The sequence below is a fragment of the Sapajus apella genome, unplaced genomic scaffold (genome assembly GCF_009761245.1).
Source record: "Sapajus apella isolate SASKATOON/1434 unplaced genomic scaffold, GSC_monkey_1.0 scaffold52, whole genome shotgun sequence".
Lineage (NCBI taxonomy): Eukaryota > Metazoa > Chordata > Mammalia > Primates > Cebidae > Sapajus > Sapajus apella.
In genome coordinates, this window is record NW_022436992.1 from 15114289 (window position 1) to 15131958 (window position 17670).

The 17670-nt window shown below is 46.0% G+C and overlaps 1 protein-coding gene across 1 annotated transcript in view; it reads right to left on the minus strand.

The window, feature by feature from the left end:
- The window catches only part of MERTK (MER proto-oncogene, tyrosine kinase), a 136137-nt gene extending 131892 nt beyond the window's left edge, over positions 1–4245 (minus strand). The window contains exon 1 of the mRNA XM_032243685.1: positions 4029–4245. Within this exon, the coding sequence (XP_032099576.1) occupies positions 4029–4089 (61 nt within the window). The 5' untranslated portion in view covers positions 4090–4245. The remainder of the gene's footprint in view (positions 1–4028) is intronic.
- Positions 4246–17670: the final 13425 nt, after the last annotated feature.

A 17670-nucleotide genomic window follows, 5' to 3' on the forward strand; every position in this document is an offset into this window, starting at 1 on the left:
TTCAGCTGTGCATGGTGGCTCATGCCTATAATTCCCAAAATTTGGGAGGATAAGGCAGGAGGATTGCTTGAGTCCAGGAGTTCAAGGTCAGCCTGGGCAACACAGTGAGAACCTGTCTCTACAAAAAATAAAAAATTAGCCAGGCATGGTGGTATGTGTCTGTGGTCATAGCTACTTGGGAGGCTGAGGAGGGAGGATTGCTTGAGCTTGGAAGGTTGAGATTGCAGTGAGCTATGATCATGTCACTGCACTCTAGCCTGGGTAGCAGAATGAGACCCTGCCTCAGAACAAATAAAAAGAAAGAAAAAGAAAGGAAGGAAGGAAGGAAGGAAAAAAAAGAAAGAGAAGAAAGCATTCCATTCAGCACTTTAATGAGTCAGAATAACTTTCTAAAAAGTTTTCATTTTTAAAATATGCACCATGTACTTTCAAAAAGCATTTGAAGCCTTTGTAATAAAGCCCACAAGCAACAGAACAACTTAAAAGTTTCCTCTGGGAAGATGTTTACAATATACTGAAATACATGTTACAATGTCAGTTTGGAAGAGACATATTAACATTAAAGAATCTCAAAAGCCTAATTGGCTCTAAAGGTTGAGTTTAGCTGCCCACATAGACTCATCATGAGCTAAGTCCTCATAATGCATTCATTTTTATCCAGGTTTATACTTCTCTTGCTCCATTCTCTCCCTGGCCCTCCAGAGAGCCACCACTTGCCTCATTTTGCTGCTCAATGGCACCCCCATCAGAGACTGGGCAGAAAGGAAAGACTGGAAAGCCTCAAAATGCTCTTGGTTTGGCAGTTCCAGTTTTGTGTGTACATGTTATTGTGAGATATGTTGTGTGTATGTGTGTTGGGGGGCAGAGGGGAACTCCTGGGGTAAAGTGATGTTTAAATTTTATTTAATCATTCCTTTATACTTCTACAGTGTAGAATCTACACACCTTCTCATTCTTTCCCTCTCTTTCTCTCTCTCTGTCTCTCCTGGTAGTCAGCAAAGCACTCAAACCCACAATATGTAATAGGAAAATCTTAAAATTAGATGAAGAGTTTAATAAGAGTTTAATTTCCTTTTTTTTTTTTTTTTTTTTCTTAGATGGAGTTTCCTCTTGTTGCCCTGGCTGGAGTGCAATGGCACTATCTAGACAGGGTCAAGTGATTCTCCTGCCTCAGCCTCCCGAGTAGCTGGGATTACAGGCATGTGCTACCATGGCCAGCTAATATTTTGTATTTTTAATAGAGTCAGGGTTTCTCCATGTTGGTCAGGCGAGCCTCAAACTCCTGATCTCAGGTGATCTGACCACCAGCCTCCCAAAGTGCTAGGATTACAGGTGTGAGCCAGCATGCCCTGCTAATTTCCATTTTTAATTTCTTCCTGCAGTACTCCTCTTTGTGCTGTAATTCTGCCAGTGAAATTTCCATTCTTTAAGCTTTTCACAAGGTGAGATGTAACACTGTCAGACATCTCACAGGTAAAGTTTAAAACAAAAAGAAAAAAGTGTAAGAAGTTGCCAGATGCAGTGGCTGATGCCTGCAATCCCAGCTCTTTGGGAGGCTGAGGTGGGCGGATTACGAGGTCAGAAAATCCAGACTATCCTGGCTATTATGATGAAACTCCGTCTCTAATAAAAATACAAAAAATTAGCTGGGCATGGTGGTATCCGCCTATAGTCCCAGCTACTTGGGAGGCTGAAGCAGGAGAATCACTTGAACCCGGGAGGTGGAGGTTGCAGTGAGTTGAGATTACACCACTGCACTCCAGCCGGGGCAACAGAGCAAGACTCCATCTAAAAAATAAAAATAAGCTGGGCGCGGTGGCTCACGCCTGTAATCCCAGCACTTTGGGAGGCCGAGGCGGGTGGATCACGAGGTCAAGAGATAGAGACCATCCTGGTCAACACGGTGAAACCCCGTCTCTACTAAAAATACAAAAAATTAGCTGGGCATGGTGGCACGTGCCTGTAATCCCAGCTACTCAGGAGGCTGAGGCAGGAGAATTGCCTGAACCCAGGAGGTGGAGGTTGCGGTGAGCCGAGATCGCGCCATTGCACTCCAGCGTGGGTAACAAGAGCGAAACTCCGCCTCAAAAAAAAAAATAAATAAATAAATAAAAATAAAAAAAATAAATAAATAAAATAAATAAAAATACAAAATAAAGTGCAAGAAGAACAATAGGTGAAACTTTCATTCTTCCAGCTGGGTGGATTTTAAAAGGCCTTTTATGATTATCTGATAATACTGATTGTTGGCTACAAAAATTTTTTTATTACAGTCTAAAAAATTTAGAAAAACTGGGCGGGGTGTGGTGCCTCACGCCTGTAATCCCAGCACTTTGGGAGGCCGAAGCAGGTGGATCACAAAGTTAAGAGATCGAGACCATCCTGGCCAACATAGTGAAACCCTGTCTCTACTAAAATATAAAAATTAGCTGGGCGTGGTGGCGCGCATCTGTAGTCCCAGCTACTCAGGAGGCTGAGGCAGGAGAATTGCTTGAACCCGGGAGGCGGAGGTTGCAGTGTGCCAAGATCGCGCCACTGCACTCCAGCCTGGTGCCTGGCAACAGAGCGAGACTCTGTCTCAAAAAAAAAAAATATATATATATATAGAAAAACAAAAGCACTCCAATTTTTAAGTATCTTACACAAAACTATTGTTCCCATTACTTTCTCCACAGTTTTCACCACATTCACTACCTCTAAGACTATTCACGGCCAGCCCTCACTAGTAGCAACATATAACAGATTTGTAGCAGATTATGAAAAATGGGTCTGGCAAAAATGCTGAGGAATTTTGAAGGTTCGGTGGAGGGGGGCAGTGGAGAACAGAACTGCTTTAGTTCTTTGCCTGGGTTTTGGCTCTTAAAGTTTGCTTCAAATTGCTATGTTGCCCCAAATTATAAATTGCTTATGTAATTTAACGTGCAAAAACTGGGTGCATTGTTTAAGAATTTTTCATTTGAGTAAATGAGCTTTCAAAGGGGAAATCTCAAAGGAAAAACTGTTACATAACTTACTTGACCATAAATTGAGCTTTCCAGGTATTCCTAAAAAACATCTTTGATTATAATAGGTGAAGGCTAGTCAAGTGCATTCACGATCAAAAGAGATAAAATCGACGTGCTGAATGGCAATAGAAACTTTTTAGCTAAGAGAAAATACTTGGAATGTGTTTACTAAGCATTTTCACATTTCTTTATCTTTTGGGTAAAGCCTGGTAAGTTTCTTCCAGCTTTCTCAAGAAGTGCATCGGCGATCAAACTTGAAATCTATTCATCACTCACTCCCCAAACAAGCTGTTCAAGTAGAATGAAACGGCCTTTCTTGCCTCCACTTATACCTGGAACGACACTTGGCTGCATCCAAGCACCGTGCGTTCTGTTATGCCATAACAGGAGTGAAAAGAATGCTCCCCTTTTCCAGGCTCCCACACTCTCTGGGTGCCCCCGCAAAGGGATGCTAATAATGTCGGTAAGGGCCCAGTGGGAGCAGCCAGGACTGCTCCCTGGCCAGACGCCTGGCCTCGGTCTATCGCGTCTCCCGGACTGTGACTCCGACTTCGGCACCCTGTCGATTCGCCCCGCGCTGGTCCCTGGGGAGACGGAATCTGTGGGCCCCCGGAACTCCCGCCAGAGCGGGGCCCCAACATGCAACTGTCTAGTGGAAAAGTTCTCAGACCAGCGCATTCCAGACCAGACCTGCTACCTCTGTTCCTCTCGTAGGAACCTCGGGACTTGCAGCGCGCCCCGCGGAGCTCGACTTCCTCCTCCGCAGTGAAGGTGGGAGGCTGAAGCGCCGACCCCTTCCCGGCTTCACCACGACGCGCACCCACAAGCCGGGCTGGGCGTCCTCGGGACGCTAGAAGGGCCGCGGTCAGTGGACGGTAGGTTCGCTTGCGCCCCATTCTCTGGCACTGCAATAGGTGGAGGGTGTCTGCAAATTTGCCCAGCAGCTGGGCGCGCCCCAGTGGACGCACTCCCTTCCCTGAGCCCCGCGCTTCCTCCTAGGAGCCCCCAGCCGGACGCACTCACCTGTACTCCAGAGCGCCGGGAGGAAGAGGCCCAGCAGCAGCGGCAGCGGGACCTGCCCCATCCTGGGGCTGCGGATCTGTAATTCCTCTCCGGACGGACTGACAGACTGACGTCCCGAACCTGCCCTGTCGCCAGCCAAGCACGCCAGCGAAGCGCCCAGTCCCGGCGGCCCGGGCAGTGATTGCCGGAGTGGCGGAGCGCCGCAGCCGGCGGGAGGTGCCAAGGGCTGGAAGGGGCGGGCCTGGCGCCGAGCCAAGGCCGGCTGGGGCTGGAGGAGAGGGGAGGGCGGGGGCGCGAGTCCCGGCGGGCCCAGCAGGTTGAGGTGGGAGGGGGCAGGAATATGAGGGGGAGGAGGGGCGAAAAGGGGAAAAGGGAGGGGGCTGGAGAGCATGGGCGGGCCAAGGGCCACCGCGAAGCGGACGGCGGGGCAGGAGGGGGCGGGAAGGAAGGGAAGAGGGAGCAGAGACCGGGAGGGAGCTGGAGACAGAAGCGAAGGGGAGGGACGGGCCGGAGGTGCAGAGGAGACAACTTCAGCCGCTGCGCGGGTCCGGAGCCCCACACGTGTGGGTGGGAGATAGGGAAGGACAGAAGGTGGGAGTGAAGTGGCGGATGCCCAAGGCAGCCCCCAGACCCAAAAGGAGGGTCCAGAGGCGCGCCCGCATTCCAGGCTTGACGGACACAGAAAATCCTGGCAGCACCACTCCCAGCGGCCAAGGCCACGGCGGCAGCGCTCCCTGCCGAGCGCTCCTCCACTTCGATTCCGCTCGCCGCCGAGCGCCTCCTGGGTACCCGGCCCGAAGTGCGCGACACGGCCCTGACATGGAGGGTCTCACCGCCCCTGAGGAAGGAGTTCCTGGGGGAAGGACGCTGTGCCGTGGCTCAGTGAAGAGCCCGAGAGAGGTGACGCTCAAGGAGGGAGATGAACGTGAATGATAAAGTGCAGAGCAGGAGTGGTGAGATGGGAAGCCACAGCACGTTGCTCTCATGGACCTTCACATGGTGTGCAGGGCCCAAGAGGCAGTAGCAGGGAGTGAATCGTAAAAGAAATGTAACTACTTATACTAATAATGGCAAGAGTAACTTAACTTATATACATAGTTTCTTAAAGGTAACACTTTTAGAATGAATGTATTTTAATGTGGTCCCTTTGACACCGTAACAGGAGCCAAATCATGTCACTCCTCTCCTCAAATCTACCCAAACCTATCAGTGGTTCCTGCTGTCTCACTGCATAAGCCAAAGTCCTGCCGCGGCCTACAAGGATCTACGTGACCTGGTCCCCTTTTCTCTTTGGCCTCATCTCCCTACGCCTCTTCCATTTACGTTCGTCTCTTGTCAAGCAGTCCCTTGACCCCTACACTGGCTGGACACTTCCCTTAGGTTTGGCTGTAAGGAGACAAGCAGCCCAGATGGATTTAGACAGGTTATTACTTACACCGACAGCAAAAACAAAATCAGTGTGATGTCAGCTTAGACCCACAGGTAACACCAAACTGGAGGTGCCAGTGTTATTCTATGGGTCTACGTGATTTAAAAAAAAAAAAAAAGAAGAAGAAGAAGAAAAGAAAGAAAGAAAGACAACATGAGCCCTGCCGCTGAGCAGCCAAGTCTAAACTACACCAAGCAGTTTTACAGACTTTGCAGGAGCCTGACTCTGTGTGCTTGGAGGGAAGGGGGCTGGGAAGCGGAGGGAGATATATGGAAAGTCCTGCAGTCAACCAAAACATTGGCGAAGGAAGTGAAAAGGCCTTGCAGCAATCTCCTGCAAGGTAGGGATAGGAAACCGGCCTCCCAGTAGCTCCTCACCAGGCGTACCTATCCCTGCTTTTGGGGAAATCACAGGGCAGTCCAACAATACGTGGGTCAGAACATGGTCACACCTGACCTAAATGGCCTCAGGAGATGTGCAAGATTGCCAGGGGCACCTCAGCAGACCTGTTCTGCAATTTCCTTGCTGTTGCTCAAATATACCAAGCACTCCTCCGATGAAAGGTTTTGTACTGGCTCTTCCCTCTGCCTGAAATGCTCTTCCCTTAGACACATAGCTTCCCATTTGACTCTCCTCCAAGTCAGCTCAAATCTCACTTTCTTGATGAGGCCTGCCTTGTACAATACTCTTCAGATGACCAGGCGTGGTGGCTCATGCCTGTAATCCCCGCACTTTGGGAGGCCAAGGTGGGCAGATCACAAGGTCAGGAGTTCAAGATCAGCCTGGCCAACATGGCAAAACCCCGTCTCTACCAAAAATACAAAAATTAGCTGGGCGTGGTGGCATGCACCTGTAATCCCAGCTACTTGGGAGGTGGAGGCAGGAGAATCACTTGAACCCAGGAGGTGGAGGTTGCAGTGAGTGAAGATCAGGCCATTGCACTCCAGCCTGGGCGACGAGAATGAAACTCCATCTCAGAAAAAAAAAAAATGCTCTTCAGCTGTCTACCAGTGTTTGACATACCACCCCAAACTTAGTGGGAGTAAAATGTCAGCCATTTTATTAGATTCCTGGATTCTGTGGATCAGAGATTTGGACAGAGCACAGGGGAAATAGCTTGTCTTTGCTCCTCCACATCTGCCTGGGACCTTAGGCTCAAATGGTTGGGGATTAGAATCACGTGAAGCAAATTATAGCCTGCAGACCTTCGGCTTATTTTTGCAAATAAGTGTTATTGGAACACAGTCATTCGTGTTGGTAGTTGAGACAGATTATGTGGCCCACAAAGCCAATGCAATCTGGTCCTTTAGATAAAAAAGTTGGCTAACCCTGGTCTCAAGGCTCATTCACTCACATAGCTGCCATGTGCCCTGGGATGACTTGGGCACTAGGGCTGCAGACTAACTGGAGCACCTAAAGGAGGCTTCTCCATGGTGGCCTTGGAGTAGCTGGAAGTCTTGCATGGCAGCTTAGGGCCCCAAGAGCAAGCATTCCAGTAAATAAGGAGGAAGCTTAGTGGCCTGGGAGGTCACATAACTCCACCCTACTTTCTTGATGGAAGCAGTCACAAGCCCACCCTCATGGGGAGGAGCTAAAGAGGCTCAAGCCCAACCTCTTGAAGATGGAAGTGTCAAAATATGAGCACAAACAAACAAAAACAACCTAGACCCCATATTACACAACTATTTCCAAGGCTACATTTATGCAACTTCAACAAGAAGACACTTACCTGGAAGCCATTCTCCAATGACCACTGTGTCTCCTGTGTCAGCTAAGACTCTGTGTTACAAGTAGGCACCCTAGTGTTTAACACCTAAGAGGGAATGATAAAGGCCTGCAGCAGTGTTCATCTAAGGGCTACAGATTACCCCCACTGACTCAAGGATGAAAGATCTGTAACCAAGGTAAAGTGGCATTGTGGTCACAATCTATGTGTCAAACATGTTCAGCATATCAGTGGCAGGACTTGAGTTTGAGACCAGCCTGGACAACATGGTGAAACTCCATCTCTGCAAAAAAAAAAAAAAAAAAAATTAGCACAGCATGGTTGTGACTGCTGCTAGACTGAGTTCGGCAGTTACTCAGGAGGCTGAGGTGGGAGGATTGCTTGAGCCCCGGAGGTCAAGGTTGCAGTGATCCAAGGTTGTGCCACTGCACTCCAGCCTGGGCAATAAAGCGGGACTCTGTCTTTAAAAAAACAAAAACAAGCCGGGCACGGTGGCTCATGCCTGTAATCCCAGCACTTTGGGAGGCTGAGGCAGGCGGATCACCTGAGGTCGGGATTTCAAGAGCAGCCTGACCAACATGGTAAAACCCTGTCTCTAAAACAAAACAAAACAAAAACAAAAACACACACAGAGAGAGAGAGAGAGAGAGAGAGAAATATGGCAGACGTAGAAGACTCCATTCAGCATGCTGAAGAACATACAAGAAGCACAAAGATCTAGGTTTTGTAGTTTATTGGGAAACTGCACTTATAATTTATTGGGAAACACATAATTCTTGTAAGCAACTCCATTTAGCTTCTTGAACAAAATACAGTAGTCTAAGTGCTTTGTCTTTGTAGTTTTAGAGGAATTGAGATGGTGCATACAAAACGATTCCATTTTACTTGCTAAAACCATCCAGAAAATAAATTTCTTCTTCTTATAGTTCGTTGGAGGAATGGAGACAGCACATGTAAGAGATTCCATTTGTTGCACAAACACTGAAATTAGAGGTCTGGCTCTTGTAGTTTCTTGGGAATGGCTGGTGATTTGGAGATCTGTCAGGTGACAGGCAACAGGAAATCAATTGATAATACATATATATTTTTGAGACAGAATCTTGCTCTGTCACCCAGGCTGGAGTACAGTGGCAGGATCTCAGTTCCCTGCAACCTCTGCCACCTGGGTTCAACCAATTCTCCTGCTTTAGCCTCCCAGGTAGCTGAGACTACAGGCATGAGCCACCGTGTCTGGCTAATTTTTGTATTTTTAGTAGAGACGGGGTTTCACCATGTTGGCCAGGATGGTCTCAAACTACTAACCTCAGGTAATTTACCCACCTCAGCCTCCCAAAGTGCAGGGATTACAGGCATGAGTCACCACGCCTGGCCATCTGAAGAGTATTGTACAAGGCAGGCCTCATCAAGAAAGTGAGATTTGAGCTGACTTGGAGGAGGTCAGCTGGGAAGATATGTGCCTAAGGGAAAAGCATTTCAGACAGAGGGAACAGCCCAATAATAATTTTTGTCCTGCCTCAGCCTCCTGACTAGCTGGGACTACAGGTGCCTGCCACCACGTTCAACTAATTTTTTTGTATTTTTAGTAAAGATGGGGTTTCATGTTGGCAGGCTGGTCTCGAACTCTGACCTCAAGTGATCTACCTGCCTCGGCCTCCCAAAGTGCTGGGATTACAGGTGTGAGCCACCGTGCCCAGCCCAATAATAATTTTTGATTATCTGTCTTGGTGGGCTCTGTTATCTCCTAGAATTCTTTTTTTTTCCCTATTTATTTATTTTATTGCATTTTAGGTTTTGGGGTACATGTGAAGAACATGCAAGATTGTTGTATAGGTACACACGTGGCAGTGTGATTTGCTGCCTTCCTCCCCTGATGCTATTCTGTTTTATTTTGGTTGTTTTCTTTAGTTTTAGTTTAGTGGTTTTTTTTTTTGCAGTTTACCCATCTGACAAAGGGCTGATATCCAGAATTTACAAGAACTAAAACAGATTTACAAGAAAAAAACTAAAAAGCCCATTCAAAAGTGGGCAAAGGATATGAACAGATACTTTACAAAAAAAGACATACATCCTCTCCAGCATCTGTTGTCTCCAGATTTTTTAATGATCGCCATTCTAACTGGCGTGAGATGGTATCTCAATGTAGTTTTGATTTGCATTTCTCTGATGACCAGTGATGATGAGCATTTTTTCATACGTTTGTTGGCCTCATGTATGTCTTTTTTTGTAAAGTATCTGTTCATATCCTTTGCCCACTTTTGAATGGGCTTTTTAGTTTTTTTCTTGTAAATCTGTTTTAGTTCTTGTAAATTCTGGATATCAGCCCTTTGTCAGATGGGTAAACTGCAAAAATTTTTTCCCATTCTGTTGGTTGCCGATTCACTCTAATGACTGTTTCTTCTGCTGTGCAGAAGCTGTGGAGTTTGATTAGGTCGCATTTGTCTATTTTGGCTCTTGTTGTCAATGCTTTTGGTTATCTCCTAGAATTCTATTTTTTTTTTTTTTTTTTTTTTTTGAGATGGAGTTTCGCTCGTTACCCAGGCTGGAGTGCAATGGCGCGATCTCGGCTCACCGCAACCTCCGCCTCCCGGGTTCAGGCAATTCTCCTGCCCCAGCCTCCTGAGTCGCTGGGATTACAGGAACGCGCCACCATGCCCAGCTAATGTTTTGTATTTTTAGTAGAGATGGGGTTTCACCATGTTGACAAGGATGGTCTCGATCTCTTGACCTCGTGATCCACCCGCCTCGGCCTCCCACAGTGCTGGGATTACAGGCTTGAGCCACCACGCCTGGCATCTCCTAGAATTCTTAATGGTGTTTGTCCTTTGCATGCCACTAGGAGCACAATTATGTCAAAGAAAGGAAGGAGGCAAGGAAGGCAGGAAGGAGGAGAGGAAGAGAAAAAAAAATGTGTGTGTGTGCATGTTCGTGTGCGCGTGTGCGTGTGTGCATGTGTGCCTGTGCGTGTGTACACCTGTGCGTGTGTGTGCGTGTGCATATGTGCATGTGTGCATGATGGAGCTACTGCTGGACTGGTGAGTTTTTTAGTTCTGCATTTCCTTTTGACCTGTGGCTAAAGTTGTAAAACCTAAGCTTGTGTTCTTTCTATGTGTGAAAATTAAAAATAAGCCTTTTTCCTTCCCCACAAAATCAAGGTATAGTAATTAATCTTTCACAATAGCTTGTTCGTCTGTAACTTTCTGTCTGTCTGTTTCTCAACTATGGGTACAGATAGGTCACACAAGTGCTTTTATTGTATGTGCCATCTAAGGATATCTAGTGTAGACACACACATCTTTCTGATTCCTTTGATAAGGGGGAACAAATGTGTGCAAAGATTGAAGGAAATGGTTTTAGCTGGTTTTATATATTCTAAAGAACAAAGATAAGACACTTTTAAGAGAGCTGTGGTTTGGATGACAACTGAGCTGGAACACCCAAATGAAGGCGCAGGGAATGATTGCTTCTAACTGTTTTCAGGTCTCAGGCCTTTTTAAAAAAAAAAAAAGAGGCGGGTGCGGTGACTCACCCAGCACTTTGGGAGGCCGAGGCAGGTGGATCATGAGGTCAAGAGATCGAGACCATCCTGGCCAACATGGTGAAACCCTGTCTCTACTAAATACAAAAACATAAAACATTAGCCTGGCATGGTGGCACATGCCTGTAATCCCAACTACTTGGGAGGGCGAGACAGGAGAATCGTTTGAACCCAGGAGGCAGAGGTTGTGGTGAGCTGAGAATGTGCCATTGCACTCCAGCCTGGGCAACAAAAGCGAAACTCTGTCTCAAAAAAAAAAAAAGATGAGGCTTCATCATGTTGCCCAGGCTGGTTGTGAACTCCTGGACTCAAGCCATCCTCCTGCCTCAGCCTTCCACAGTGCTGGGATTACAGGTGTGAACCACTAGTCATGTCTTAGGCCTTCTGAAAAATGTAAAGAATCGGAGAACACGGCTTTGTCACTCTTTTCTCCCAGATTAGGGAGGTCGCCAAAATATTCACATCAGTCTATTCAGGATGTGAGGGAAAGCTCCATGTGCCAGCAATAAAGTCTTACTAAATCTTAAAACCTGTGCCCCTAACTTGAGCCACCATCTGCCTGGACAAGTAACACAACAGAGGGCATGTTAACAAAGAATCCACCCGTAAACTTCTGCTGAGGGTCCTACCTTGGCCAAGAGTAACTAGTCTCCTGCAAGAAATACCAAAGGGCTATGCTTGAGGACTGTACCACAGGAATAGACTTCCTAGTAAAAGCTGACATTGCCAGCACAGACAGCTGTTGTCAACCTGTGCTAAAGGACTGAGGCAGGATTTAGACTCTTTAGTCCAGGAGAGAAATTCATGAAAGTAGACAATGCAACCCAGGAGCCACAAAACCTGCTTTTTTGGAAATGCTTATAATTATGAAAAAAAAAAAAGAAAAAGAAAAAAAGAAAAACCCAGCAAAATAAAACCTGTTCTTGATCTAATTATGAATAATACTCTATTTTTAATGAGCATATTAAAAAATATTTTTTTGGCTGGGTACAGTGGCTCACTCCTGTAATCCTAACACTTTGGGAGGCTGAGGCAGGCAGATCACTTGAGGTCAGGAGTTTGAAACCAGCCTGGCCAACATGGCGAAGCTCCATCTCTACAATACAAAAAATTAGCCAGGTATGGTAGTGCACACCTGTGTAGGAGGAAACCCTGCAAGTGCCGTGGCAAGGATCTGAAGCCTCAGGCTGTTCCCATATAAATATTGATTTAGAAAATAATTAGAAATGTAGGCACATAGTTATTCCTTTATATAATCAAATATAATCTTATAGTTACTTACAATCATAAAGATATATACTCAATATAACCTTTAATTTTACTAATGACTATTGGGTTATGAAGCATGAAAAGCATGGAACTGAGGTGACATTGTGGACAAAGTGATCCTAAGGCAAGATGCTCTAAGCCCCCTGTCACGCCCGCATCAGGGCTGCTGGAGGGTGCCTCGGCCGTGTGGCAGCGCCAGTGCTGTGAAAGCGCCCACTGTTTAGTCAGCCAGGGAAGGAGATGTCCAAAATGGTTGAGACCTCTCCTTCCTGGGGAAGTTAGGAGAAAACTCCGCTTCTCCAAGCTCTTGTGGCAAGGTCTGACGGCTGTCAGAGAAGCCCGCAGACTTCCGGGGGCTTAACTGTCTCTATGTGATACTGTGCTTCAGTGGTCATGTTCATGTCTACGCTCACACCCTGCTTCTGCACCTGGTTTCTCTTTTCTTAGGAGATAAGAATTAATGCCCTTGACATTTCTAACAAATTTGCAAAGAGCGCAGACACATTAGGTCTTCTCCTCGCCTCGGCTACTTGAAAGTCTTGGGCCCCCTAGCTCCAAGACACGTAATTTACCTGACCCTATCACCGACCACCATTACCTCACCCTACTTTCCCTGCCCCCTGCTTTGTCAGAGTGTCCAGGCACTCGGTGCCACTGCAGGTCTCCACGCTTTGGTTGGTAGTGTACCCCTGAGCCCAAACTTTCTTTTCTCTATCTCTGTGTCTGGGTCTTTTATTTCTACAGTTTCTCCTCTCTGCACCAGCAGGGAGGGGCTCACAGAACTCTATAGGGCTGGACCCTATACGCCTGTAATCCCAGCTACTCGGGAGGCTGAGGTAGGAGAATCACTTGAATTTGGGAGGCGGAGATTGTAAAGAGCCTAGATGGCACGACCACACTCCAGCCTGGGCAAAAAAAAAAAAAAAAAAAGGTATTTTTAAAAATCTCTTGCCATCGATTTAACTGTTATACTTGTTCAAACTTGAATGAAACAGACTTTAAATAATATCTTTTACCAATCGACCCCTCAGAATTCAGAAAACACAATCCTGTGAAAGATCGTAATGTAGATTTAAGCTAATAAAGAAAAACATGCCGGGCGCGGTGGCTCACGCCTATAATCCCAGCACTTTGGGAGGCTGAGGCGGGTGGATCACGAGGTCAAGAGATCGAGACCACCCTGGTCAACAAGGTGAAACCCCGTCTCTACTAAAAATACAAAAATTAGCTGGGCATGATGGTGCGTGCCTGTAGTCCCAGCTACTCGGGAGGCTGAGGCAGGAGAATTGCTTGAACCCAGGAGGTGGAGGTTGCGGTGAGCCAAGATTGTGCCATTGCACTCCAGTCTGGGCAACAACAGCGAAACTCCGTCTCAAAAAAAAAAAAAGAAAAGAAAAACAAGGCTGGGTGTGGTGGCTCATGCCTGTAATCCCAGCACTTTGGGAGGCTGAGGTGGGTGGATCATGAGGTCATGAGTTTGAGACCAGCCTTGCCAATGTGGTGAAACCCCGTCTCTACTAAAAATACAAAAATAAGCTGGGCCTGTGTAGGGCCCAGCCCTACAGGGTTCTGTGAGCCCCTCCCTGCTGGTGTGCAGATGAGAAATTGTAGAAATAAAAGGCACAAGACACAGAGATAGAGAAAATAAAGTTTGGGCCCAGGGGTCCACTGCTAACCAAAACTCGGAGTCCTGCAGTGGCCCCAAGTGTCCCAACACTATGACTTTTATTGAGTCAAAAGCTAGGGGCAGGGAAGGTAGGGCATAGGTGGGGCCTGGCCTTGGTTGTTGGCCACTGGGGGCAGAGAAAAAGAGGGTGTGGCAGTGGTCGGGTCAGGTACATCACGTGTCATGCAGGTAGGGGCTCAGGAATTTTCCGTAGCCGAGATGAGGTAAGGGGCTTAATGCGTCAGCACTTTTTCCATACTTGTCACAAAGACATTAAGATTTATGTTGTTTTTATTGATTAATTCTTAGAAGAAAAAAGGAACCAGGTGCAGAAGTGGATCATGAGGTTGACATGGAATGTGGCCACTGAAGCACAGCATCACATAGAGACAATTAAGCCCCCGGATGTCTGCGGGCCAAGCTAATTTTTGTGTTTTTAACAATGTCAGGCCTCAAGAGCTTGGAGAAGTGGAGTTTTCTCCTAACTCCTCCAAGGAAGGAGATGTCTCAGCTCTTTTGTATGTCTCCTTCCCTAGCTGGCTAAACGGCGGGCGCTTTCCCAGCACTGGTGCTGCCGCTCAGCCAAGCTGCCCTCCATTAGCCCTCATGCCGGCAAGACAGAGAGCTTAAAGCGTCTGGCCTTAGAGTCATTCATTTCAGTGTCAGCCCCGGGTTCACACTTCTGACCTGAGAGGCATTAGTAAAAGAATTAAGATCACCTATGAATAACTAATGACTATTGTGGTTGTATTTCTGTTTACTTTCTTCTTGATTATTTATATGGAAATAGGCTGAGGCCTTTGGTTCCTGCCTTGGCACTTATGGGGTCTCCCCGCTACAGGCACTTGTAATCCCAGCTACTCAGGAGGCTGAGGTAGGAGAATCGCTTGAACCTGGGAGGCGGAGGTTGCAGTTAACTGAGATCACACCATTGTACTCTAGCCTGGGTGACATAGGGAGGCTGTTCCACCCACCCCCCAAAAAGAAAAATATATAATAATATTTGTTATAATTAATAATGTATTGATTAGCCTTGTCTACAAAATCACTCAGAATAGTGGTAACATTGCCTAAATATTATACAGAGTGACTTTACCTAGGTCTCCTCTTTTTTCATAATCATGAACTTTTTTTGCATAGCTTCAATTAAAATCTGTCCTCCTATTGCAGTGAGCTGAGATTACACCACTGCACTCCAGCCTGGCTGACACAGTGAGACGCCATCTCAAATATAAAAAACCTGTCCTCCTTTCTACCAAGTTATAATTGGATAAATCAAATTTGTAACCATGACTGTGATACAGTTTTTTGTTTGTTTTTGTTTTGAGACAGGGTCTCACTTTGAGACAGCAACAAGCTCAGGCTGGAGTGCAGTGGCACAATTTCAGCTCACTGCAACCTCGACCTCTCAGGCTCTGGCGATCCTGAGATAAGTAGCTGAATCCTGTAGATTCAGCCTGTAGCACACACCACCATGCCTGGCTAATTTTTGTATGTTTTTGTAGAGACAGGGTTTCATCATTTTGCCTGGCTGGTCTCAGACTCCTGGGTTCAAGTGATCTACCTGCCTTGGCTTCCAAATTGCTAGGATTACAGGCATGAACCATCAGACTGGGCCTGAATCTTTAGTATGACAGAACCTCTATTAAGGAATGGAGCTATTTTTTTTTTGAGTTTTGAGAACTCTGTATATATACTGAATAAAAGTCATTTGTCAGTTTTGCAAATGTTTTCTGAGGCTTTTCATTTTCTTTGCAGTGTTTTTGGCAATGTTAATTTTCATGAAATCCAATTCATTGTTTTTTTTTCTCTTATGGATTGTGTTTTTGTTTTGTTTTCATTTTTAATTTTTGTGGGTACATAGTAGGTGTGTTTATTTATTTATTTATTGAGATCTCCAATCCTGCAGAAGGTGTATATATTTATGAGATACATGAGATCTCTCTCTCTCTCTCTTTTTTTTTTCAAGTACAATTTCCATTTTATTTTTCTCTAGAGAATAGTCGTCTTCAATCTTTTACTCAGCTCCTTACATGGGTTTTGGTGGGGGTTATGGGGCAGTACCCGCAGGTCTAAATCGGGGTGGGGGTGTTCGGTCCTTTCGGGCTTCACAAGATCGATTCCTGACTACTTTGCTGTGAATTGCACAACTCACACAGTAATGTAGCTTCACATAGAGCTTGGGAAGTACATAGGCATCAAAGACGCTCGCTTCGGAAATATCCCTGACTGCTGCAGCCTCCACTATGTTTCGAATGACGAATTTCTTTTTTTTTTTTTTTGAGACGGAGTTTTGCTCTTGTTACCCAGGCTGGAGTGCAATGGCACGATCTCGGCTCACTGCAACCTCCGCCTCCTGGGTTCAGGCAATTCTCCTGCCCCAGCCTCCCGAGTAGCTGGGATTACAGGCACGCGCCACCATGCCCAGCTGAATTTTTGTATTTTTAGTAGAGACGGGGTTTCACCATGTTGACCAGGATGGTCTCGATCTCTTGACCTCGTGATCCACCCGCCTCGGCCTCCCAAAGTGCTGGGATTACAGCCGTGAGCCACCGTGCCCAGCCCTGAATGACGAATTTCTTAATGGCCTTGTCCTTGGGCATGCATCGGGCACAGTTCATGCAGCGAATAGGCTGAACATGGCCGTGGCCCTTTTTGGCATGACCGTTGTTCCTTCTTTTCTTTGTCATTTTGGAAGCTCACAGCAGAGAAAGACCATGAGATCTCTTAATACAGGCACATAATGTGTAACAATCACATCAGGGCAAATGGGGTATCCATCACCTTAACCGTTTATTCTTTGTGTCACAAACAATCCAATTATACTCTTTTAGTTATTTTTAAATATACAACTAAATTATTTTTGACTATAGTTTCCCTGTTTGGATTGTATTTTTGGTGTCTTACCTAAGAACTTAAAAAAAAAAAACCCAAGTCTTATTCAGGTACCTTTCACATACCATAAAATTCTCCCTTTTTTTTTTTTTTTTTTTTTTTTGGTTCTGTGACTCAGATCTTTTTTTTTCTTTTTCATTCCAACATAAGTCATCACGCTAGTATAAAAATTCTCCCTTTTAACATGTACAATTCAATAGCTTTTATTCACAGAATCATGCAACCAATACCACTAATTTTAGAACATTTTCATCATCCCCAAAATAAATCCTGTACCTGTTAGCAGTCATTCCCTATTCTACCCTCCCCTGCCCCACCTTCAGCCCCTGGCAACCACTAGTCTACTCTGTTTCTATGGATTTGCCCCCAGTGAGTATTTCGTATAAATGAAATCTTTCAACATTCGGCCTTTTGTGTCTGGCTTCTTTCATTTAGTATAATGTTTTTGAAGCTCATTCATGTTGTATCATGTATCAGTAATTAATTCCCTTCTATAGCTGAATAATATTTTGCTACATACATATACCATATTATTTTTATCCATTCATGAGTTGATGAGCATTGGGTTGTTTTAACTTCTTGGCTGTCTTGAACAATACAACTATGAACACTCATGTAAAAGTGCTTTGTGTGAATGTATATTCAATTCCCTTGGGTATATACTAGGAGTGGAATTGCTGGATCATAGGGTAACTCTGCGTTTAACTTTTTTTTTTTTTTTTTTTGAGACGGAATTTCGCTCGTTACCCAGGCTGGAGTGCAATGGCGTGATCTCGGCTCACCGCAACCTCCACCTCCTGGGTTCAGGCAATTCTCCTGCCTCAGCCTTCCACGTAGCTGATATTACAGGCACGCACCACCATGCCCAGCTAATGTTTTGTATTTTTAGTAGAGACGGGGTTTCACCATGTTGACCAGGATGGTCTCGATCTCTTGACCTCGTGATCCACCCGCCTCGGCCTCCCAAAGTGCTGGGATTACAGGCTTGAGCCACCGCGCCCGGCCTTTTTTTTTTTTTTTAATTTTTTCAACCACATTTACTAGCTCACATAAATATTTAAAAACAAATTTGGCTGGGCGTGGTGGCTCAAGCCTGTAATCCCAGCACTTTGGGAGGCCGAG